This window comes from Apis mellifera, linkage group LG6 (genome assembly GCF_003254395.2).
Source record: "Apis mellifera strain DH4 linkage group LG6, Amel_HAv3.1, whole genome shotgun sequence".
In the NCBI taxonomy this organism is placed as follows: Eukaryota; Metazoa; Arthropoda; class Insecta; order Hymenoptera; family Apidae; genus Apis; species Apis mellifera.
The window spans coordinates 13,045,741-13,073,426 of record NC_037643.1 but is presented as its reverse complement, the minus strand read 5'-3'; the positions used below and the strand labels follow the sequence as shown (position 1 = coordinate 13,073,426).

Genomic DNA, 27,686 nt, shown 5'->3' with positions numbered 1-27,686 from the left:
TATATGTTATAATGTAAATTGTGATATTTTCCAATTATTTGATGTTAATAATATTTGTAATATTATTCTTTGAATAAATTATAAAAAATTTTATTTTTTGAAATGGAATCATTGCCATAAGCAATGTATACCTTTCTTTAATCATAATTTAATCATCATTTCTTCCTGCAACTCCTTGTAGAAGAGTTGGTGAAGTAAAAAGAAAAAAGCAAAATTTTATCGAAATCCTGCGAATTATTAATTAAATTTATATTGTTTATAATTTTTAGTAAAAGTTAATAATACTATTTCACGCATATCATATTTTATTTTGTTAATAATCGCGACATAAAGACAGATGTTTGTTTGAATAAAGAAACGTACAAATATTTGAAGTTTTTAAATAAATCTTTTCTTTCGTTCTGTAATTCATCTAATTAATTTTATGTTATTAAAATTATTTATATCTAACGTCTACTGAACAATTGCAAATTTAAAACACTGGAAATACCATAATTTTTGTATTTTTAATTGAATCGATAAAATTTTAAATTTAAAAATTTTATATAAATATTATTTATACAGAAAGAAAATTATTACTATAAATTATAATTCATTTAATTAATAAATTGAGTATTCCGATTTTGGTAAATCATTATTGCATTATATTAATCTGTATATAATTTCATAAATTTCATTAACATAACTCCATATAAATTTTTTATAATTAAATGTTTCTGATTTCTCAAGACACAACATTTCAATAAGTATTGAAAGCAATTTCTGAAAATAACAATGACATTAATTGATAAATAAAGTTTCCAGAATAGAATTGTAACTTTAAACTTTTTTATCTTTTATGTGTAAAAGTGTGACGTAAAAATTATTTTATTATATTTCTTGTTTTTTTCTTAGAATAAAGTTTACATTTTATTATTGAGCATAAATTATTTACATAATGTGAATTTCATATTTTTTTCTTTAAATTTTAATTAACTATTTATTTATTAACAAACAACAAATTTTTTTAAATTTTTTTAAAAAATTGATTACCTGTATCAAGCTTTAGTTATATTCTATATATTTTGAAAATTATATTTTAAATTTTATAAAAAATTCAGATGCAAAACATAATAATAAAATGACATTGACTACAGAAAATAAAATATTAAAAATTCACATTATGTAAATAAATTTCTTTTTGGTTTCTAAATATGTATGCTGCTTATACAACGGTATAAAAAAGAAATGTACGGACATACATGAGAGTATCAAAAAGTTTGAAACATTCAAATCAGTCATTTAACAGAGCAATCATGCTTTCATCTTTCTTCCATTTGGTTTATATGTCAAGGAAGAAAATATATGTTCGTGCGTAGAGGAAAAAAAAAAAAAATAGTAATAATGTGAAAAAAATTGTCTTTCATAATCTATAGATAAAAATTCTTTAATTTTTCCCCGTGCACGAAGATCGTATCGAATACGCCACTGAAACTCATAAACAGCTTCAATTTCATTTTTCACAAGAAGCAGTTTCGTTGATTAAACAAGATTCAGATGGCGAAGCGACATGCAAGATTACACGATCAATTATTTGACTAAAGGGCTTTTAAGGTTTTGTCAATGTGTCTCAATGTTGTCTCCGGTACAGCGTCTGTAAGAGCTTTTCGAAATCCTTCGCAATGTGTAAGCTTTCGAAACATTTTTTTTGCATGATTTCTGAAAAAAATTATGACAGACAAAAATACAAATCATTTTATAAAATGTAATTACGGAATAATTTATATTTTTAATTAAAAAAGAACGATATTTTTTTTACCTAGCATCCAAATTTCCATCAATTAATAACCTTGCACCTGTGGAAAGCAATTTATCCCTTACATCCTTCGGTAAAATTAAAGTATGTTCCGGCCCTATCCGATCGACTATCGAAGCCAACAATCTAGCCGTAGCAGCTCTTACAATAGCATTTTGATGGCTAAATGAATAAAAGTATAAATAATTTTTTCATCTAATTTTTCAACTCATCATTAATCCCATGAATTTTTTATATTCACAATTAATAAATATATATATAATTCACCTTGCACCACATTGCACGATAACAGTGATCGTTTTATGAGGCGGAAGATGTTCTATCATTCGATCCAATGCTGCATTACTATCCGATCGAAGAAATCGATTGGTATCCGCTGTTCTGTGTAACAATGATCCAGCTATATCATCGAATTCCTATTAAAAATAAAAATTCATATCATATATAAACCATTTGAATGAAGACAAAATAAGATGATTTATACCTGATCTATGCCACGAATCTGCGAGCTAAAGATATCCCCAGCGGCTAAACATGCTGTTCGCGCCACTTGAGAGCGAAGACTTTTTATTTGACGAGCTACAAGTCGATTTATCGTTGATGCGGCACATATATCTAGATATTCAGGTTGTTGCTTTGCAATCTGGGATAATGTTTTCAATGCTTTCATAATAATTTCCCTGTATGAGAAATAAGAAATTAACAATTAATTTGTATCTATTTATCATTTATAATTTATCATTAAGTTTTTATTAAATAATAAATATGTGATATAATTTGTATCTATTTATCATGTAGTTAGTAATTTATCATTAAGTTTTTATTAAATAATAAATATGTAATGAATATGTATTGTTAAATGAAATAATAAATACTAATTTATTTTTTCTAACTGTTTTTTTTTTTAATTATTTCAATGATTTACCAGTCTTTATTCTCAAGTTGAACAAAACATTGTTGTACTATTGGTTTTATCTTTTCCAAGTTTCCTTTACTTCGGCCTCGCGAGCGTACTGAAATGCGAGGAACTCTTGAAGGCTTTCGTTTGGTTGTAGGTCCTGGTTCTACAGATTGAGTCTACAAGAGATACAAAAATTATTTAATGTATTTAAAATATTTAAATAAGTTTTAAAAGAGATTTTTTTTTTATATTAAAGAATTATATGAAAATATTTAATAGCAAAAGTTAGGATAAAAATATTACTTCAATTTTTAAAATTCCTGGATCAGTGTTCGTCTCACTGGAACTATCTTTATTTTGTCCATTTTCCAAATCATTGTTCTCATTGGGTTCATTAAAAAACTATTGAAAAAAGCAATAAAAATATGAAAAATCTTAAATGAGATATAAAACAATTTTATTTAAATATATATTATAATAAATGTGTTACCCTGAGATTATCATTTACTTCTATTTGAGTACTAGTTTCTAGACGGTTTTCAATATAATTAGAAATTTCAGTGGATGAGTGAGGTCTAGAGGCAATAATGATGGCTGGTGATTCTTCTGATTTCGATTCTCTTCGCGATTGATTTAATTCTTCTGATTGAATAATATCATGCTGTATTGTGGAGGAAATAGCTTTGTTTTTATTTAAATCTATTGAATCATTGTCTTCGAATTCAAAAGTCTGTAAAAAAAAATATAATATAAACAAAATATACATTCTCAAAATTCTATTCATTGAACTAATATTATATAAGTAGGTTATATCGTTTTCGATTCTATATAATATTATTATAATTTTTATTTTTACGTTTTTTAACTAACCGATTTATGTGAACTATTTCGAGAATTACATCTTGATGATTTCGACGTCTCAAAGTTAACAGAATTTCTACTTGGTGATCGATTTGATTTTTGTGAACTGGCGGACTTTTTTGAAATCAATATTTCTTCATTTTCAGAGTCTGATTGTAAATTCTTGTTTGCCAAAACAGAAATAACTTCTATTTTTTCTATTTCATCAGAAATACTAACTTCGTTGTCATTTTGATTTTCTTCAAAATATTCAACATATTCTGAGTTTCTAGATATTGTACGATATCGATCTTTAAATTCTTCATCACTGTTCCAATCTCTGGATCTGTCATCATTGACAGATATATTTCTTACTTCTATTTCAGTTTCGACTTTTTTATCCAACGATACCTAAATAATAAATTTTTATAATCGAATTATAATTTCCTATAAATCTCCATTTACATTTTTTTCTTATCATTTTTTTTTATTTCAAATTATTTTAATTTTTTTAGATTTTAGATAAATATATATCTTATTTTAGTTTTTATTTTATTTTTATTTATTCTAATAATTAAAAAAATATTTTTAAAATATATAATGATATTAAAACAAATATTTACAATAAAATCTCGACCAGGAGGACTTATTTGTCCGGTGATAATATTAAACGCTGTATCCACATTTTGTCTTTCAGGTGTAGATGATCTGAAATCACTATCATCTTGGATATTCTGCACATCTTGTTCATTATCTTGGTGATCATTATTTTCTGAAGATGAAAATTGTTGGTCATTGTCTACTGAAAATTTAATTTTCCAATTAAATTTAATTTCAATTAAACGAATTAAAAAAAAATTATTTTTTTTTTCTTTAAATTCATTAATTTTAATCTTTCTTTATAAAAAAAAATTATTCGTTTAGACAGTTTAAACGTTACGGGTAAAGTATTGATTGCACCCTATGTTTCACACGTTCATCCGAGGTTAAGAACCTCGCGTTCCAGTTCGTGGACTTTCGATCGTCCTACAGATTCTAAACGTTATTTCACTTTGCTTTTAACGATTAAAAGTTTACTCAAATTCTTCAATGATCTTAATTCATTCCTTGTATTACAATTCAACAATATGTTGATTATTTGAGAAAAAGTCAATGTCTTTATGAATAAAACACATATATTTACATGTTGTAATAATATCAAATCATTAATATTGTATTACACTCATGAATGTTTTTTCTTTTAAATTTTTAAAAGTATTTTTGAAACAATGTAATAAAATTATTTATATTATTTATATATACCTTCATATTGTGTTTGAGCCACATTCAATGTTTTCCTCCCAAAATGATCATCTGGCAAAAAATAATGCTTATTTTTTTCATTATGTTCTTCTTCCTTTACCGCTTTGTCTCTGAAACAAAAATTTTGATAATAAATTAAAAAATATTTGATTCTAGTTTCTTTATTTTACAGAGGAAGATATAAAAAATAGTATCGATTCATCAGATAAGCTTGAATTCACACTATAGTTTTCTGAACACAGCTATTTTTCTAGAATAAAATATAAACTTAATAAATATTCAGAACATAAAATTATAAATGATCTGTTATTTATAAAAAGATATTAATTTTCATTTATTACAATTATAAATGTATAGAATATTAATATTTAAAATTTTTAGGTGCTTTATGGAAATATAGTATTCTTATCCTTTGAAATTTATTATTATTGAAAAAAAAGGAGATCAAATATATTTATTTTTTCTATTCTTGATTTATTTATAATTTTAAAACAATTTTTGTATTTCAAATTCGAATTATTTTAAGTCAAATTTCGAAGTTCAATATTTATTATAACATCTAAGATATTTTGCATTTAAAACTTTCAACTTTTCGCGAAATTTAAAAAACGTACATTGTTTCGTTACTAGGATTCGATCTCAAAGGAATTACTGGTGTGGTATTAACCGTAGTAACAATAGTTAAAATAGAATCTTCCTTTTCCTTTTCAATGTCCACTGGTTGCCTGCATCGAAAAGCGCATGGACAATAACGAAGAATGGTATTTGCGATTTTATATTCTTTTTTTCGTAGATCACGAGATTCTTCGTTGAAATTCTGATCTCTTTCGATCGAATTCGATTCTTTGTTTTTCAAAACTATGGCTTTGTCGCCCTGATTGCCCTCTTCTGGCCAGGCACAGTACTTAAAGATCATTTCGATTGATAATAGTTTATCAATCACGATCGAAAGTCCTTGTCATGCTAATGACGTTGTTTGTATAGTTTATTAAAGTTATTTTTGTATTATATCAACTTAGCACGCACGCGCGCATTCTTCATGTTTTGCAATTTAATGAATTTTTTAGGTTATTCGCGCTATAAATCTAATATGAAATTATTTGGAAGATTTATTTAAATCGTTAGAAAATTTTTATTTATGAATAATTTTATGAGATAATATCATATTAATAATAATAATCATTAACATTTATTATAATAATAAAATTTTTTTTCTTTTTTTTCATTTTTTTATAAAGTTTAATTATGCTAATTAATAAAATACGTTATTATCATAACGTAATCTAATCTAATTTAATCTAAAATAGTATCTATTATAAATAAATTATTCTCATTTTAAATGTATATCTATATAATATAAATGATGAATAATTTTTGTTCAGATAAATTTGAACAAAATTTTGAAATAAATATTAATATTTCAAAAAATTATAAATTTGTGTTTATCTTTGCATTTAATGTAAATACAAATATAATTTTATAATAAAAATTTTTATCAATAAATTTATCGATAAAAAATTTACACAAAATATATAAAATTGAATTTTGCTTTCATTAAAATTCGAAGATTTTTTTAAAAGAACATTTTAGAATTCAAAGAATGTAAAATATTCTACATTTATTTGAAAAATATATTTTATTTTCTTAATTATTCTTTTGTTTTGTTTTTATATTTATGTATTTTAATTTTATTTTATTTTTTTTAGATATTAAAATAATAGAAAAAAATTAGGATATAATTGTAAATAAAGATAAATAACATGTGTTGTAAATAGTAAATTTATATAATAAAACAAATATTAAATAAAATAAAAAAATATATTTATATCAGTTAAAAAAAAATTCTTTTTAATATAATTTTCGTTAAGTTCTGATTAAATTTCAATATTTTCATTATAACACTTTGTTTTTTTAATTTTAAGTAAATTAAATTAACTTTAATTATTTTATATTTTTAACATTGTTTCTTGTACAACATTTATAATAAATAATATTCCTATATTTATTATATTTATTATAAAATTTTCTTTTAATTGAAAGAAAAAGATAAAACTGTAAAAATAAAAATAATTCGCTATAATCGGTGCACACACCGATCGATCATCATAGGATATAAAATACCGCGATAATTAAACGATATTAGACTGAAAGTGTATCACATTCGAGCACATAATCGCGTACGATTAATTTTCGAGTCATTTTGAATCACTTTAACGAATAGATCAAAATGAAAATGCTCGAGCACACGATTGATTGATTCTTTTGTTTTTTTAAGAAATATAAAAAAGAAATCGAAAAAGGGGATAAAAAGAAATTCCAATAACGCGACAAATAACGACGCACGCACGACTGTACCCCAACGTAAACGTCGGCTGTCTCAATGCTGACCGTTGCTGCTCCCTCCATTCCGGTCACCCCCTCTGGTCCCCCCGTTGTAATGCCGTGATACTACATGCTAAATGACTATACACTGACCGATCGAGTTCTTTCGGACGCCTAGTTGGAAACTTTATAGATATATTATAAATATAAGTGAAAATAAACAAATCATAGATTGTGATTCTGTTTTCTTTTTTTTTTTTTATTGTTTTTTTAATCATATCTTTTTGATCTTTGTGACTTGATTCTTTTAATATTATCAATATTATATTATCAATAATATTATATTAATATTATATTTATATTATAATATTATATTAATATTATTATAATATATATATATATGTATAAAATATAATTATATTAATATTATGCAATATTAATTTAATATATTATCATAATATTAATTTAATATATTATCAATAAAACAGGAAAATGCTATGAAATGATCCGTTATATCTTAACCTTAACCTTATGATTTAACCTTCTACTATGAACTTACTATAAGTATCAGATGTCTCTCATATGTTATGTAGATTTCATATCAACATAAAAATATCGAATTACTTTTATCATATCATTATATTTTAAGTCACATATTATTTTAATAATTATTATAGTTATTAATAGTAGTATAGTTATTTTTAATAATGTTTGCATAATATATATATCTATATAAATCAAAATTTTTACTTTAAATTATCATCTCTAAATTATGAATTTTTATATTGATCTAACCATGTACATTATATGATATATTAATCATATATTTTGTATACATATAGATTTTTAACTTTTTGATCTAAATTAAATTAAATATAATTAAATTATATTTATTTATTTAGATTAAATTATAAAATTTTAATCTTAACGAGTTTAATTGTTATATAGATTGTATTCATAATGTAATTATTCAAACTGAAATATAATTGCAAATTTGCTCTAATACGATGTTCGTAAATAAATAGAAATAAGATTAAAAAAAAAACCATATTTTAACTCATTTTCTGCATCATATAATTATTTCTTAAAATGAATTATAATTGCTAAAATTTTTCAAAAATTTTTATTTTAAATTAAATTTATCATTCTATGAAGTTAAATTTCATATTATGAAGTAACAAACTAATTTTTATATAATTATTAATTTAAACTATTATAATATATTAAAAATTATTATTGAAGTAATTTCTTTAAAAAAAATTAAATTTAATCAACTTAAAAAACATTAATAATACCACGAGAATAAAATTAAAAAATCATTATTTAAAGACGATTCAAGGATAAAAGATAATGTTCTGACTCACGTTCAATTTAGCACTATGCTATGAAATCGATCGAGTAAACAGAATAGATTCGTTCCGATATTATCGATTCAATGTGTAAAGTTTTCTCTTGAAAAGTCATTTGTTATATTTTTAGAAATGTATTAAGAAATTTCTTCGATGTTTTGTATATATATATATATATATATATATATATATATATATATATATCCAGTGCTATTACGATAGATATATTATAAAAATTGTGCATTTGTCACCTTCCCAGAAGTATAGTTAAAAAGTCATAAAAGTTGCACGATACGTCTAGCAATGTATCAGTGATTACAGTGCAGTAATTTTCCATGCATATGTATGTGGAAATAATAATTTCCTGAAGGGACAATGGCAAAGAATAACTAGAAAATCGACACTAATATAGAGTTACTGATAATACCACCATGAAATAGCGTCACTAATTGTAAAGTGAGTATAATAAGACCCTAGATATATATAGTTACAATTATCGAATTTACTTTATATTTCTTACAAGTAAATGTATAAATATCTAGAAACATTTAAATTGGTGTCGGAATTCTTATGTAATTAAAATTTTCAAGTTTTAAAATATTTAAAATTTTAAAAATATTTAAATTACTTGAATTGAGTTTTTACTTAAATTTTCGAGCATAAGAATTTTTATTTAAATTATTATGTATTTGAAATTTCTAAATTTTTATGTATCTTTAAATATTTAAATTTTTTTATTCACTTGCAAATTTTTCGAATTTTATATATAAAATTTATTATGCGATTATCAATTATCAATTATTTATATATTAATCATATTTATATCCTCATAAATATTAAATATTTATATTTATCTATAAATATTTAGAATTATCTAAAATTAATTATTTATAATTATTAATAATCATAATTATTTATTATCTGAGATTGCCTATAAAAAGTGACTACTAATATTTATTATGTAATTAATTATATTTAATCATATTCGTAAAATCATAGTTGCATTATTATTTTCAAACAAGTGTGATTTAATTACTATTTATGAATATAAATATGAAAATATTATTTATGAAGTTCAATCTATTGATTTAATTTAGAATATAAGCAAAATAATTAATCAAAAAAATTAAAAAAGAAAGTTAATAAATATCATGCATAAATATATCTACATTTTTCATTTTTAAATTGATATAGTATTTTATAATAAATATTTATTTGAAAAGCGTAAAATATTTTTAAAGAATTAATTATTACTTACATATCGTACATAGATAATGCATGAATCTCGTTAGTTGTTCTAAACTGTTGACGATGATATAATTGAGATGGTGATAATGAACGTAATCTTCTTCTGTAAGGAGTTTCAGTGCTTATCGCGGGGAAATATTCACTAGTTTGAGCGTCTGATGATATTAATTCAACATCAGTAACTTTTTGAGCAGCTGCGTCCTTTGTTTTACGATAAGATTTCATCTATAATAAAGATAATATATCTTATTGATAATACTTAAAAAAAAAAATTGACAAATTGTAAAATTTAAGTTTTAATATATGTTATATTATAATATTTTGATAAAAATAATGATATTTACATATGATAAATTTGTATCATTATTTTCACCGGTTCTAATAAAATCTATTTTACTATATGGAGGAGTTTTTTGCAATGGCCGAAAAGAATTTTCATCCACAAATCGTCCTTTTCGATGTAAAGGTGTATTATACCTGGAAAATTAATAAAACAAAGAAAAATTTTTTTGGTTTTATTTATGTAGATATCACACAATAGATATTATTAACATAAAATTAAATTATTTTTTTTCATTTATTTATAAAAACAATACTTACATATTGTACATAATAAATGTTTGTGATTGATGATCATTTCTTGATGGTTGATGACTTTCTATAGAACTTGAACGCACATATTTAGATTTGATGTCAGATTTTCTCGAATGTCGATCTCTTTCCATAAACTTTTGATAAAATCTGGAGTTACTATCCAAAACTATTTGATTCGTATGTTCGTCGACATTCTATAATATTTATTATCATTTATTCTATTTATTGTATCATTCTTGTAATTGTAAATTGTATTCGATTATTATGTAATTATTTGTTAATTCAAGTGCTTACATTTGTATTACAATCTACATTTGTATTATTTAGATTCTTCATTGAACGGTAATTGTCATAATGCATACTTGTACTATTTTCTTGTTTATTTTTTCTTCTTTGATACATAGCTCCACAGCTTCTATTAATCAATTCCATTATTTTCAATCTCTGTTATTATTCAAAGTTTAATCCATTCAAAGCTGTGATTTTAATGCGTTAATTTTTTAAATGAATATTTCTGATAGATCTATTTCTGAATTTAACTTTAATTTAATAATATAATTTAATAAAAAAAAAAAGTAACTTATTTGATTTAATAGTATTCATAAAAAAACATATAATATAAAAAAAAATTCATATAATTTATTTTTAATAGAAATTAAAATTTTATATATATATATATATAATATAAATTAAATAATAACTCTTTTGAAATTCAAAATATACAATTTCATATAAAAGCATGACGTGGCATGATCTTGTAATTATTAATATTAATTTAAATTTTTTTATAATATATATAGATTATATAGCTATGAATGGATTAATAAATATATAATTAAAATTATATAATACCTAATGTTTTCTTCTTGAGAAGTTCCACGATTGCTAGAATTTTCCATACTATTCTTTGATTTTTTTTTTAAATTAACATTTATTAACTCTAAATTAGAAGACTTGTCTACTAAAAAATTATGTTCTGTAGATTTCGGAGTATTCTCTCGAGTATAGAATACAGGAATTCTAGATTCTATTTTATTATTTTCCTGTAATGTATTTATTATAACAATTATAACAATTATAAATTATTACATAATAAATTATAAGTTATTATTATATAATTGATAAATAAAAAAAATTACAAAGAAACAAAATATTAATAAAATTATTTTATTAAAGAAATAAATTTTTAGTAATTTTTGTTAATTGAGTATTATAAAAAACCATTATAAAAAAATCTCTGCTTTTTCTCTTATTTTTCAATTGTATATTTTATTATCATTGCCATTATTAAAATCATTTATTATTATATATGAAATCATTAATTTAAATTATAAGTTAATTTTATATAAATTAAGAATGTAATTTATAAAACTCACTCCCTTTTCGAAATTACTTTCAATGATATTACGATAATTCGCAGATTCTCTAGCAGTTCCTAGATTTCTTGTTTGATTTCGAAATTTTATGTTTGAATTGAAAGCATTACCTAAAATGTAACAAAATAATTTAAAGTTATTCATTATTTTTAATGTCAAACTATAAAAAATAATTATATAAAAATAATATAATTACCACTACAAATACTCGTATTTATATTTCGATTTGTTTGAAAATTCAATTCATCTTCACATAGTGTATTCTAAATAAAAAATAAAAATATATATACATAAATTATATTAATTGTACATATAATTTTTTATACGTATACAACGTTATAACGATAATAATATAAATATAAATAATATAAATAGAAAATAATTTACAAAAATAATTTATTGTATTATACTATTTTTAAAATAATATTTTTTAGTAATTATTAATTGAAAAATATTAACATACTAACCTGAAATATCTTTAAAAATTGTGTAAAATTTAGATAGGACATAATATTATTCGAACATCGTCGGAATTGATTATCATCGGTTTATAAACGTGTTCTCCACGCGAAATTAAAAATAACCCAACTCTGCGAATGAATTTTCTCATATCTATTTACTCGATAAACCAATAAAAAACAAGACAAATGGTATTTTCAACTCTACTGTACTGAATTCGTCTACAGATATCACGATACGATTAATCGTTAATATAAATGTTGCAAATCATGATTGTATAATAAAAATTTTCGTTTCTTTATAAGTCGGTTAATGTTAGAGTGAAAACTATGAAATGTGATAAAACCATACGTTACTTATATACATTGCAATTTAAATTCGTACAAATGTATAGATCCAAAATAAAGTCATGATTTGCAATTTAACGCTCCGATTTAAAACGATTTTAATAAACGAAGTTGACCTCATGGCACCCGAACGAACTTCAACAACAATAAAGTTAAAGTTTTTTTTTTCAAGTTTATGTTTTATTAATAAACTCTTTGAAATTATTAATAAATTCAATATATAAATTCTTTCTTATATAATATAAGAAATTATGATATATGTTTTCTTAATCTCTACATTAACTCGATTCTATTTAATATTTATTTAATATCCACATTTATGTAATTTGAATATTTGAACATTTGAATTGTATTTAAATGTGATAGAAGGTTAAGAAAATTAACTTTGTCCTTTTTCATCCTTTTTTTCAAGGCAACATATTCTAGTTCTATTATAATTAAATTAATGTAATTATATAATTTTTATCATGGAATTATTTCAAAACTTAGAATTTTACCTGATTCTGTGATGGAATTATTTGCCATACTACAGGCTGTTCTGTCTTGGAACGCATACCAACTCCAAGTGCAACGAAATTTGGTTTTTCGTTCCACAAGTTTTCACGATAATTTGTATTTTCATTTCTAAAAATTACAATTACATCAATTTTCTACTAATTAACTGATATATAAATATTATTATTATTATTTAAAGAAAATTTAAAAAGAATTTTTAAAAAAATACTTATAATATTTATTTATAAAATTAAGTAAGTTTTTTATATCATCACAATTTATGAAAAATACATTATAAGTAACTAAAATTAAATTATTATAAATGTGATTACTTTTAAAAATATATAACTATATACGAGAAATGAACAATATTAGTTTAATATATACTTCAGAAAATTACCTTGCAAGTTTTTCTTTGTTGGACCTCGTTGTTATAAATTGGCCTTTAGTACGTCCGATAGCAGGTGAGATTGAACCACTTCCAGCTACTATCCAATCGACATCAGGACCTATACAAATTTCTTATATATTAAATAGTAAAATAATTAATTTAATAAATGAGATTTATTTTTTATATTGAAAATGTATTAGATCCAAAAGTAATCTACTTTTTTACAAATATTTTATATAACTATAATTGTAATTATTTGTAAATTTTTTTAAAATTGAATTGATGAATAATAAATAAAAAGAATTCATCAAATAATATATAAAATAATATACCTGTAGCTATTTGCACAGTAGGTGAAATTTGTAAACCGTATATTACAAGACCATCCGCAGAGACCAAAGGCAAAGATTTTCGTGCCAGACGAGCTCTAATAGCAGACATCATTGCCTCTCCATCGTGATAACCTTCTGATGCTCGTTTTCCTGCTGCTAATATCTCCTAAACATAGGAATTAAATTATATTTTATTATTAAATACGTTAACAAACTTTTTCTATAATTGTAAATAATTATAAAATTATTATTATTTTACAAAGGCAATGAAATACCTCTGATTCATAAATTTGAGCTAAAACGGCTAAAGTATCAAGTGCTGCTTGTCGTACTCTGCGTCGTCTATCCCTCATCATTTTAGCTACTTTATTAGCCACGATGTCCACTTTAAACTCCGTACTTGGAAATGTTATCAACGAAAAAATTAACAATTGTAAGCAATTTTCCCTGGTCTGTAATATCAAAGAGACACGCATAAGAGGGTAGAAGAAATAAAAATAACAGAAAATAATAGAAAAATCTCACTTTCGCATTCCTAGCATTCAAACATTGTGGTTGCAGAAGTTGTTCCAAAAGAAGAGCAGGTCTGAGTCTAAGCATCGCGATTCTAGCCAATTGAGCTGCACTTGGTCCACCATGCCTTGCTAAACCCCATGCCAATTGTGGTAAACGTTTTCTCAAAGCTTCCTCGCTCACTCCAACTACGACTACCTGATGGTATAATAAATGATTAAGAATTTTATTTTTAACATGAGAAATCAAAATCATACTTGAATCAAAATACAAAATTTCTTTATAAAAATAATATTACCTAAAAATTTTATTTTATTCCCTTTTCCATTTTTTAAAATATCATTTTTTAAATCGTAGATTTCGTAGAATAACGAAAGAATAATATCTTTGTTGTTAAATAGTAAAGTGTCATTCTACAGTTTACGTGACTCTTAGGTAACAAGTAATTTATGGAACCTTTTCTCGTGACCCGGCTGATATTTTAAATCGTGTCGTCTTAAAAAGTGCTTAACAATTTAAAGCTGCATCTATGTTGATGTTAAAAAGTTTCAAAATATAATTTTTAAACTATTTACTTTTTTAAATATTAATGCATACATTACTATAGAATTTAGGATAGAAAAATTTAATGGAAATTCACAATCAATGTAAATAATATCATATAATACAAAAATAAAATCATTACCTTCATTATAAATAAATGAAATAAATCATTTGATCCAAAATTAAAAATAAAAATACTTCAATAACTCATATTACATTAAAATGGTAAAGCAATAGAATGAGTAAAACGGTTAGATTGATTTGAAGGTAAATTTGCAAGTTACCTTCGCCACGGCCAACCCAGCAGCAGCTACACGACAGCTCCTTTCACAGCCTAGCACTGCATGCAAAAGAGATCCTAATCGGGGTTCTATCGCGATTAGAGCAGAAGACGTTCGCAAAGCGGACGCTACTCTCTCTAAACCTCTGACACGGGCACGCCAATCATCCTGGAATGATTATTTAATTTTATAAAAATATATACATTTGATTAGATTAATTAAATTATATTTTGTATTTTTTTTCTCTCTCTTTTCTTTATTTTTTTTTTAATAAAATGAATGAATTTTAAATTCTTCGATAAAGAACAGAGAACATATAATAAAAAAAATTCTATAAAAATATTTTGTTTAATTTTAAAACATTATATCTTTTATATTTACATCAATATCTTTTTCTATGATCAAAATTGAATGAATGTTCAAATCAAAATCAGAATTCAAGCATTTAGTGAAATAATGAAATTAAATTTTGATTTTGACATAGTCAGTGTTAAAAATTCTTTATATTTTGCTGAATATAAAAAAGAACAACAAAAGAAAGAAAAAATGACAAAAATTAAAATAAATATACAATTTCATAAGTTTCATGATCTCTTAAAAGAAATTCCGCAGTGATGGGAATGATTAATGATTATCAAGTATTTATATTGTAAATTATCCGATCTAACATTATCTAACTGTAATTCTTTCCTTTTTTTTATTTGTTATTTATTACGAAAATTCAGTGTTCTTCATTTTAATCTTCATTCTAATAATATCGCAAATTTCATACTTCTAATTTATCTTTTATTCAGTCAATAATAAAGAATTATTCTTTTTTGCTAAATATAAATTACATTATACATATATAAAATATGAAAAATATTATTTATAACTAATGTCGTTGGTCAAGAATCAGCAGTCGTCGACTGAACATTATCGATCGTTGCAGCAAGTCTGAATGCAATGCACTGGTAATATTTGCATTTACTTTCCTATTCGGCTCTATTTACACGGAAGTGGTCAATATTCTCGATTTTTTTATAATCTTATTAAATCTATGAAGAATAATGATATTATATATCTTACATAAAATCTTCTTAACTTAATAAAACGAATATATCGTGTCTTTACCTGAATTCATCAGATTTTTATTTAATCTTAAAATTAGTATCATTATTTTTTTATTAGAAATTACAATTATAATTTAATTATCGAATTAATTCATCCTTGAAACGAAAATTAATATGTTAGAAATTATTTATGATATCATATTTTTATGATGATCTAGGAAGTATTTTTTATAGAATTACTATTATTATTTTTAGTTATAATTATAAAAAAAAATAATTATATTCGACTATTTAATTTATAAATTATATAATGTTTAAGGAGATTAATATATTTCTTGCCAGACTAATTTCTTATATTTCTCCTAAGTAGTATACATAAATTGTAAGACTTAACAATCTTTCTATATTACATGCTTTATAATATATATTATATATATATATATATATATATATGCATAATCTCAATCAATAATAATTTATTAGATATTTAAAAATAAATCAATTATATTAATTATTATACAATTTTTATTAATTATTAATATTTAAATCAGATTGAATTTTACATTAATTTTAAATTTTTAATTAATCTTAATTTGATAAATTTTAGTTTATTAATTTCTAAATAAAGTTTTTTTTAAAATAAAATTTTATTATATCTGTATTGCAAACTTTTAAAAATGTAAAGTATACATTCTTACCCGTATGCTGCATACATTTGATTTTTATTATTCCATTTCAGTTTATTTCTAGGTTATTTTACTATTTCATGAGATTTAAAGTATTCTAGATCATTTTTTTAATTACAATAAAAATTCTTTTCCTCGTAACATCAATTGCACATATTTTCATTAAATTACGATCATTATTTAATTGCTAAATATCAATAGAATCAATATAAGAACAATATATAATCAATAAAATAGGTAGAAAATCGATGTCTTGCAAACAATATCTAATTATTTTCTTATTATCCACAAGTCGCACTGTAATATTGCACATAAAGAAATTTCTCGTTTTTCATCCATGGAATATTCATACTGGCGCCCTCCAACGTCTAGAACTATTTCAATGGTGTCCAACGGCTGGAAAACGAAATAGCATGCATAATTCATCTAATGTTTTATTGCCACGAATATGGGAACATTGTTCAAAAGAAAATACCTGTTAGAAATATGATTAATCCTAGTCGAATAATATGCTGTAATTCTTTATAGAAGTTATGGTAATGAAAAAATTATAAATATGTAATTATAAATGTAAATTATAAATGTATATATATATACATTAATTAATTAAAATTATAAAATACAGAGAAAATTGATATGATACAAATTTTGTAACCTAAAGTGTAATTAAAAATAATATAAATGTAATATAAATAATAAAATTTTAAATTAATTGTTTTAATTTATTTATTATTATTATATATTATTAATTATTTAAACTAATTACTTTCTAAATTTAAAAGAATCAGATAACTTTTAAAATTCCATATGTAAATTAAAATAATAAATTTAAAAAAAAATAATTTTTTCTAGAAAAATAAATTAACTTAAAAGTTAGATAAATCATTAATTCGTGTGTGAAAAAGAACAATACTTCTTTTGTGCTGAGAATTACATGACATAGGGGATCAATATTAAACGATTCAGTTTGCTTTTTTTTAGTTCTTATTACATAGTACGTACAGTGATATTCAGGGAAAGATTTAGAATGACCTTGAACTTCCATTCAATGAAAAAAAAAGTATTTTTATGATATTTTAAGCACATCATTTCTTCACAATATTAATAATCATAATAATGTTTTACTATTTTTTTTAGAAATCTTGTATATATAGTCAATTTTGTACACATAAATATCATTGATATTAAAAAAATTATACCAAATATTCACTAATATATAAAGAAAAATAATAATCACAAAATTTATATTTCTTGATTTTTATATAAAGTTTTTTATTTAATAATTTTTTCAATAAAAGATTTTCTAAATAATAAAAATTTTAAAATAATTCACAATAAAAATTTTATTTCCAATTTTAAAATTTTATAGTTATATATAGTTATATATAATTATATACTTTATAGTAATATAATATAATTATATTTACTTTAGTTATATTTACTATAGTAAAATATTTTTCAATAATATTTATTTTGTATAATATAATAATGATAATAATGATTTTTTTTTTTTAATTTACAAGATTGTATTTCAGTATAAGAATACATTTTTTATCTACTATCAATCTGATCATCGAAATACCAACTAACCAAATTAATATGTAACAGAGTCTCCTAGTCTTCGTGTCGAAATGCATTCAACTTGAGTTCAGGAGTGAATTTACTTGATAACATTAGATAAGTTTAATCTAGTTGATAATGCAAAGAAACCTTCATCACCGGAAAAATTTCTCTTTACGAATTTATTCAATTTGTATCTTCTTGTAAGAAATTTTTTTATTTAAAAAATTTAAATACTTAAGAATTTTGTTAGAATTATTAGAATTATTATTAAAAGAATATTTTCTCTAAATATTTATATAAATAAAACATATAACAAAAATATTTACTTAGCAAATTTGATATAAAATTAAAATTTTACCATGAAGATTTTTGCTACAGGTTTAGAATATTCTAGATCCATCACTGTCAGAATGCTAACACGAAACCAGTCAGTCAGTGCCTTACCAGTGAAAAGAAATAATATTTACTTCATTCTTCTCTTAAATATTCTTTTTAAAGTAAAATTATAAGCATTTTGAAAATAATTTTTAAGAATGTTTTTTTAAATAATTTTTTCTAAATATGTTTTTTTGGTATTTTGAAAAGTTTTAATATGTGAAAGTAAATAAAAATTCTTCTTAACTATATTGTCTAATAATTTTTAATTTTTTTTTATAAAGTTATATATTTGTTTTTAATAATCAAAAAATTTTCTTAATAATTAACCTTTTTAATAATTTTTCTTCATATTTATTGTTCTTTTATAAGTTTCAATGTATGATTATTTTTAATAACCTTTATATTTAAGTATTATATTTTATAATATTAATCGTTATATTTCAATAAAATAAATAACATTAATTGAAAATTTAGTATTTAATAATTTTTAATATCATAATGTACAATAATTTTTTTATATAAAATAAATTATATAAAATAAAAATAATGTTCAGAAATCGTATTAAAATTTTGAAAAGAATTTTGAAATATACAATTGGTTGTGGATTGATTTTTTTTATCATAAAATCTCTTCTCGATAAAGATAAAGATGAAATAAAATTAAAAGATCTAAACAGATTATTAGTACGTAAATAAATATAAATTTATCAAATAAATAAATTATATAAGAAACTTTTTTACATTAATAAAAAATTTGATAAATAAACACATTTTAATAACAATTTATTATTTTAGATTGAAACAGAAAATGAAAATTTAAAACGATTATCGATTGTAAAAAATATATGTAAAAAATATAATTTAGGAATATACAAGGAATTTGATAAACCATCCATATTTAAACATCCACCAGCACCACAATATAGTGTTTTTTATTTTATCAAGTTAGTTAAATAAATCGTTTAAATCAATTAATAGAATAATATAATAAGAAACTATAATAATTTATTATTATTATATATTATTTGTCGATATATATAATTTCTTCTAATTATTTTAATATTAATATCAATAATTATGTATTTTCACAAAATCTAAAAATAACTTCTTAATCATTATATTCAATTAGCAGTGTATCTATGTACATTATTTGCCACGCAGATCACGCGATCTATCATACTGTCCAATTTACAAAGCCGGTAGTACAACGTGGATTTACAATTTATGTCTCTTAATGAATGTTACCGAAGAGGAGTTGAACAACGGAAAGAAGCAAATATCGACCATTGCTAGAGGAATAATACCGGAACTCGAATTTCCAGAAGCAGAAGAGGTAATGTATTGCTCATTAATAAACAACATAACATTCATATATGAATTACATTTGATTCTAAATCATATGATCAATAAAATATAATGAAATATAATTGATTAAAAGGAATGAGAAATTATAAATATTATTATTTTGAACTTAACCTATAATCTATCTTAACTTATAACGCGAATTATATTATATATAAATATATTTCGTATACAAAAAATAAATGAACAAAAAAATGCAAAATTATTTATTTTATTTATATAATAAATGTGAACGAAATACCATAATAAATAAATATAATACTCACGAGCCTAATAATTTTTGGAATAAATATATTGAAATTATAAATTATAATGAAATAGCATAATTCAATTTCTCATAGAAACTTTCATACATTAGAATTATATATATATATATATATATATATATATATATATATATATATTTCAAAATCTTTGATTAATCTCGTTAATATTTATTCTTGTAAAAAGACTAAACCTAAGAAATTCAAATAGGCGTTAAGGGCTACGAAGAAACTGCTAGTGGTAAGGCACCCATTTGAAAGATTGTTGAGCGCGTATCGCGATAAACTGGAAAACTCTGTGGCTGGAAGGGAACACGGGACACTTCACTTTTATCAGAAATATGGTAGCAAGATTGTTGAAAAGTACCGTGGTGAGTCACGAAAACCTATCGACCGCAATGTATTCATTGCTCAAACATTAGGTTAATAACGAGATATGTCACTTGCTTTTTAAGAGGCAAACTTCACACGGCCCAAAAAGAATCAGGAGATCAGACAGAAAGGCGTACCTCCACCGGCGGGAATTGAACCAACTTTCCGTGAATTCGTGCAATATTTAATTCATACTGATTTGCCTAATTATGGAGATGATCATTGGATGCCATATTATTGGTTCTGTGCACTTTGCATTGTAGATTACGACATAATTGCAAAGGTAGAATTCATATGGATTAATTTTACGATTAAATTTTGGTGGATTATAAAAAAATATATAAAATATGACAAAACTCTTTTCCAATTATTTTTTTTTTATATCTTATCATATTTATCATGTTTCATAGGTAGAAACATTATATCAAGATCAAATTTACGCAATTCATAAATTAAATCTTCAAGGGATAATTAAACCAAGATGGCAACATAATCGTAGTCACTCGAATGCATCGAAAATATATTTTAGCCAATTAAATAGAGATATGGTAGAAAAATTATATGAGAAGTTCAAGCTGGATTTTGAACTTTTCGATTATTCACCATATGAATATTATCAATATGTAACAATTTTCTAATATTTTGTAATAAATTTTTCGATAAAGATTTTACACAATATTTTTTATATATTTTAATTTTAATTCATTTTAATTCATTTAATTAATGTTTGTAATTTATTTTATAAAAAAGTAATTTTCACCATCATATCACATTCATATAACTATAGAGAAAGGACAATTTTTTTCATAAAATTGTGATATATTATCAATAGAAACAATAGTGAATATTACATTGCATAATTTTCTTAATTTTAATCAAATATACTTTATTATTTTTCGTCTCATTTCACTTATTAATTCGACTGAAGGGGGAACCATCAACTTTAGGACAGATCGTTCTGATATATTACACCGAACTAGGTCAATCGATTTCTATAGCAAAAGTTCGTCGCGTGGTATAACGTGATTTAAACAGCATCAATTAGACTCACCTATGCGTGTATCGACTCTTCGTTTTGTTGTTCTTACTTTATTCATCTTTTTTCTTATTTCAAGCAATTATCGCATGCAATATATATGTACGTGTGTTCGATGGATTTGATAATGTACAAAAAATATGTAATGAATGTAATGAGTAACTATCGTCGAATGTTTACATTAAATATTTTTTTTATTAAGCATTGTTTATTTTAATTGATAAAAGATAAAAGATAAATGATAAAAGATAATTGATATACATATTATATTCAAAAAATTAAATTATATATGTTATATATTATTTCTCAGAAAAGTAAAAAATAAAAAATAAAAAATTTTTCGAAAAAATTCAGTAACCATTATTATATATTTGTGTTTCTAGAAATCTAATTCATGATGGAAATAATTAGTTTGATTAAAATTGAATACTTGGCATGAAAAGAATTCGTGGAGGAAATAATTAAAATTATTAAGTATTCGAGTATGTTGAATATTTGATAGATATTAGTATGAAGCAAAAATTTTTTAAATGGAATAAAAAATTTAACAAGTATTTGACATTTAAAAAATTAAAAGTTAAATCTGAAAAGATTTTAAAATAGAAATTAAGAGAATAATAATAATTTGAAAAATATTTAAAAAATTATTAAAAATATTTAAAAAATTGAATGATAATTAATATTTAATAAAAATCATTAAAATCGTAATAAAAATATTGAATTATTGAAAAAAATGTAAAAATTGGAAAAAATATGTAATGAATGCATAAATAAAATATGTAATTATAAAACTTACTTTGTTATGCAGATCCTCCAATACTTCGTGATCAACCAGTCCTAGTTCTTCCCAGTTTGGTTCTTCTGATACAAATTCCATTTTATCAGATCTAAAAGTAGTATTTTTATTTTTTCTGATATTTTCGCTTTCTTCATCGTATTCACTTATTTGTTCACAAACACTTTTCAACACATAATCACTATTATCGTTCCTCGAGCTATTCATTTTATCATTTTTTAATTTTACATCTTTCGGTATAACTCCATCTTGATTTATTTTTACATATTTTAATTCTATTTCATTTTTCACCACTGAACCGAAAAAAGAATCAACTTTTTGATTGATTTCTAAAGATTCATTTGTTTTTTCCATATTGTTCTTTTGAATATTTTCAGATATTTTATTTTCCAAACTATCTTTGCTAATATCTTTAATATCAATTATTTTATTCTGCATTCCAAGATTGTCAGATTCTACTTTTGAATCATTCTTAGAAGTCTCTATTATTAAAGAAACATTTTCAGAATGATTAATTTTTATATTTGGATTTATTGCATTATTATTTTGACTATTTTGCACTTCTTCCTTTTTAATTTTTTCCACTTTTCCACCAATTTCAATCTTCATATTCTTATCATTTGCACTAGATTCTATATTAAATATATTATCTTTATCTTCTTGTCTATTTATACTTTTCTTTTTCCTCGTTTCATCAACAGTGTTATTACTAAATAGAAATGGACTACTGGTTCTAGTAAGAATACTTTTTTTAGGACTCAGTTCCGCATTATGTGTATATATCTCTCTCTTGGGACTATTAGAAACAGACCTGGATGTTCTTCTATATTTACCAGATAGCTCTCTGTGAGGACTGCAAGGCTGAGAAGACGGTCTAAGACGGTTAATGGGCATTTTAGTGACAGGTGAAACCGGAAGTGGAATCTTAGTCTTAAGAGTAGTTTCTCCAGACTCCGTGTCATCGCTATCAGGAGTCCTTAATTTAACTATTTCACCTCCAAAATGAACTCTTCTAGGTGTCTTCCTTTTATCAAGATCTTCCTTCCCTTCAATCTCATTTTTTATATCCGTTTCATTTTCTTCTTCTTCATTCTGCTCGTTTTCACTATCATCCTTCTCCTCGAGAATCGTCATAGTGATAGCTGTCTCCTCGTTGAACTTAATTTCTGTTTCTAACACCACTCTTGCCGCTGGCATACTAGTAATCTCGTCTTCCTCTTCAGCTATACCAGAAGTGTCGCTATCGTTTTCCCATTTACCTTCCAAATTTTTCTCTACTTTTTCCACGTTCTTTCCATCCGTACCCTTTTTCAGATTCTTTTTATTAGATTTTACATTGTAAATTTTGGACAAAATCTCAATATTTTTCTTCAATTTGTTGTCATAATCTTCCAGATAGCTCTCGAATTCTTCCACCCCTATTGCGTCCCGGATCTTCATTAACGATTTTAATACCGCTTCTTGATGCGGCACCTGGGCCAGTCGGGAGGCCAACGCTATTGTTACCTCCTTAACAAGTCGGGAATCAGGCGATGGACTATTCGACGATGGAAACAGGAGAGAGGGTACGCTTAAGATCACACCGGTGGTAACGTTCGTCTGAAAGGAATTCTGTACTTCCGAACGGTTTAGGCCATCTTCAAGAATCTGCAAGAGAACGATCGATACAATTGCTTTTAGATATCGATCCATGATGATATATAAGATAGCGAGGAGAGATTTGCAAGGTCAGTAATTGTTTGTACACTGTCTATCTGACATGTTTGCCGAAAATTTTCAAAATATATCATGAATAACGTGAAGATGGAAAAGGATAATTCGTGGAATGTTGTTATGCATTTATTAGTTTACATGTAATATAATTTGTATATAATAAATCCTGTAACTTATAATAAATTAACGCTCTTCCATGAATGCATGATTTTTACTCAAGTTCAATGTTGCAAAATAAAAGTTAAAAAAAAAATATATCATCAAATAAGATCCTTACGTTTTTAATAGTATTTTCCCTGTCATGACTGTGAATAAGGAAAACTCGAAAGGCATCCAAGGCACCTTTGCGAACGGCGGGTGCAGGGTGACCCAAATTATTGACCAGCTCTGGTACCACTGGTTGCATGACCTTGTCCACGATGTCAGCATTCAAAGTCGGTAACACATCTATAAGCACACGAAGAGCGTGCTGACGCACTTCCCATTCTGGATCACGTAATCTGTCAGATATTTCCAAGAATGTTGAACGGGTATCCACGTCAGTTGGGAATTTTTTAGTGCGTACCTAAATGCAATAACAAATGAAAAGAAACATTTATAAAAAATCAATCCTTGAATATCTTTTGTTTTATTATCGATGCATTGTTGAATAAAAATTTCAAAACTAATGAAGATTAAATAATTTCAAATATTAAATCAATTAATAAGATTATAATAAACAAAAAATTCTACTTGAGATTAATATAAAAAATAATTATTTAATATAATTTATATTTTTAATTAAATTTAAAAATATGTATTTCAAATAATGTTATTTCATTGAATATAAGATATTATAATGTAGGACAGTTATACGAACCACGTGTTCCCAAAGAGGAGTGAGTTGTATCGGTTGGCCGTTCGACGAGGTCAATGTCATCTTTCGAGAGAGTCGTTGACGGTGACCTCGAAGCGTCGGGCTCTCCGGTGTCGAATAGAGATCGAAGGGGGAAAATCGTGCCAAAAGTGGCGAGGAATCCTTTTGGGGCTGCAGAGGCCCCGAATTCGTCGATCCAGTCATAGATGAGGTGAATTCCAGACACTCGGACATACCACTGTTACGTCTCGTTTGGAGAAATCCATGGATCCTTCATCGTTTTCCACGAGAATCGTTTCTCCGATTCCTTTAGATCGTTCATGCTGTCATTTTTCATTTAGTTGATTTAGCAGTCGGCAATAACGCTAATTAGATAACGAAATAACTTGATAATCAAAATTTGATATAGTTTGAATATAACAAGATTATTTTTGGCCCTGCTTCGTGACTTTTATTTCGAACGTTTATAATAAATGTTTATAATCAAGAAAAGATTTGAAATAAATCTTATTTTTCAACAAATTAAATTTGATGCACATTCAATTATCGAAAGATGTCAATAATTTTAAATTTCAACTTTTTGAAAGAGGAAATAATAATAAATTTTTATTTCTTCTGTTATAAGAAGTTATAAACTTCTTATATCTTTAATAAAAATAAATAACGTTTAAATTTTATTAATTTAATTTTTTGTTTATCATTTTTAATTTTTTTTTTTATGCTAAAAATATTTATTTAATATAAATTAATTTACAGTCGAAAATTCTATATTTGACTTTTATAATTTTATAATTAATCATTGATAGATATTGTTTGTATTTCCGAAAATACATATTTGTAAATAAAATGACATTATAATAAAATTTTAAATTTCATTTTCGGTTTTAAATAATTAAAAAATATGAAATCTGTTTCATTATTAATTTAGACTTATTTAACATATATCGAAACATGATTAATATCATTATCTATATTTTATATATTTATATTTTATTTAGACATTTTCCTATAGTTCTTTCGCGAAAATATGATTAACAAAATCAACTAGAATAATTTTCATTTCCAAGTATTAAATAAAACGTTAAAGTTACGTTTTCCATAGTAAATATTTAAAAAAAAAAAAAATAGAGGTAAAGTCGTAAAGTTTATCATTGGATCTCGAAACACGAACGCGATTGCATAAAAGTAGTGCACACGAAAGGCGATTGCATAATCCAAAGAAAACATGCGTGTGTCTCGGAAGAAAGAAAGGGTTGTCCATTCGAGGTAGTAAAGGATATATATTTTTCTAGTTTATTTAACTTTACCTCAACCGTGAAATTTTTTTTCTACGTTTATTATTATTATTATTTTTTTATACATCTTTATACATCAAGTTAAAAATTACAATATCAATATTATCGAATCGTCATTTTTTTCACTCATGAAATTTTATCAAAACTGTTCATAAGACATCATCTCATTTATATTTAAAAAGATTTTGTTTAATGTTGATGATCTTTTAGATTAATATACTAATTATGAATTTTAGTAATAAATTGAATGCAATGTAGTTATGTTATATTGAAAATAAAACAAAGAATTATTAATTTAAAATGAAATTATTATTCTTATTAATTTTTTAATTATTTAATTTAAAAAAAATAGAACTAAATATTATTTTCTGCAATTTCATAAATGTTATATGACATAATCTTCAAATTATATCAATCATATTTTGTAAATGATTTTATAATCAAAAATGTTATATTTACAAACGAATAAAAATAATTAAATTGATTTACATAAAATTTTTTGTCTAATTATTTCATTTAAAATTTCATTCAAAAAAAAAAAATAATTCTCTTTAAAATATCATTTTAACTTGTGTTTTATTATAATATTATATAAATTCATAATATTAAATATTTTAATTGAATATTAACTCATATTTTTCTATATAAATTATTATAATTATATAATTATAAAATTCTTTAAAAAAATTATATCATAAATATAAATAAAAATATTTTTAATTATTAAATTTGCAAATAGCAATATTGCTAAAATTATATTTTACTTGTTAAAATATATAAAATTTACCTTTAATTTATCTTTTCATATAAGTGAGACAAGAATTTTTTAAATTGCAGTAACATACAATTTCTTAATTATTATAATATAATTTTCTATATCACATATGAAATCTTTGTTTTCTTTTAAATGTACACTTTACGACAAGCGGCGCAACCATCGAAATCATTTAATACGGAGTTCACGTAACGGTAGTCGACATGTGACTGCCACTCTTCTATTCCAAAAGTAAGGTAGTTGCGGGTAATATCGACCATTCTCTCCCCACTTCTCGAAAAATAGTCTTATCTAGTTACTTACATATGTATATTGTAATCATAAATAAAAAATAATTGATCTTAAAGAAAAAATAGAACTAAAAATAATTTAAATCAATTTTTGATATTAATATGATCAAATAATGTTTTATAAACCAAATCTTCCCGCCAAATAAAATTTCGATAAATCG

The 27,686-nt window shown here is 23.3% G+C and overlaps 2 protein-coding genes across 6 annotated transcripts; one reads left to right on the top strand and one right to left on the bottom strand.

Moving 5' to 3' along the window:
• Positions 1–1,103: 1,103 nt before the first annotated feature.
• LOC413368 lies at positions 1,104–27,568 on the bottom strand. 5 transcript variants are annotated; one of them, XM_006562430.3, is made up of 27 exons: positions 27,248–27,568; positions 25,169–25,530; positions 24,587–24,874; positions 22,597–24,243; positions 15,092–15,256; positions 14,277–14,462; positions 14,027–14,203; positions 13,752–13,917; positions 13,429–13,537; positions 13,031–13,157; positions 11,924–11,990; positions 11,728–11,837; positions 11,204–11,394; positions 10,646–10,766; positions 10,358–10,545; positions 10,102–10,234; positions 9,768–9,982; positions 4,839–4,948; positions 4,160–4,338; positions 3,567–3,947; positions 3,187–3,426; positions 3,000–3,098; positions 2,721–2,872; positions 2,280–2,475; positions 2,063–2,211; positions 1,799–1,957; positions 1,104–1,698 (listed from the first exon to the last, which is right to left on the bottom strand). In XM_006562430.3, the coding sequence occupies exons 2-27, from the start codon at positions 25,397–25,399 to the stop codon at positions 1,578–1,580; spliced, it is 5,907 nt and encodes a 1,968-aa protein (XP_006562493.2). In that variant the 5' UTR covers positions 25,400–25,530; positions 27,248–27,568; the 3' UTR covers positions 1,104–1,577. The 5 variants fall into 5 exon arrangements, with proteins under 5 accessions (XP_006562493.2, XP_396813.5, XP_026296917.1 ...); XM_396813.7 differs by having other exon boundaries at positions 25,169–25,472; positions 27,248–27,262; XM_026441132.1 differs by lacking the exon at positions 27,248–27,568 and having other exon boundaries at positions 4,160–4,335; positions 25,169–25,599.
• Positions 19,314–21,442, top strand: LOC727202 (carbohydrate sulfotransferase 11). Its single transcript, XM_026441134.1, has 6 exons — positions 19,314–19,451; positions 19,563–19,711; positions 19,929–20,100; positions 20,604–20,763; positions 20,848–21,047; positions 21,175–21,442. Exons 1-6 carry the CDS (start codon positions 19,314–19,316, stop codon positions 21,400–21,402), a joined length of 1,047 nt encoding a protein of 348 aa, XP_026296919.1. The 3' UTR covers positions 21,403–21,442.
• Positions 27,569–27,686: the final 118 nt, after the last annotated feature.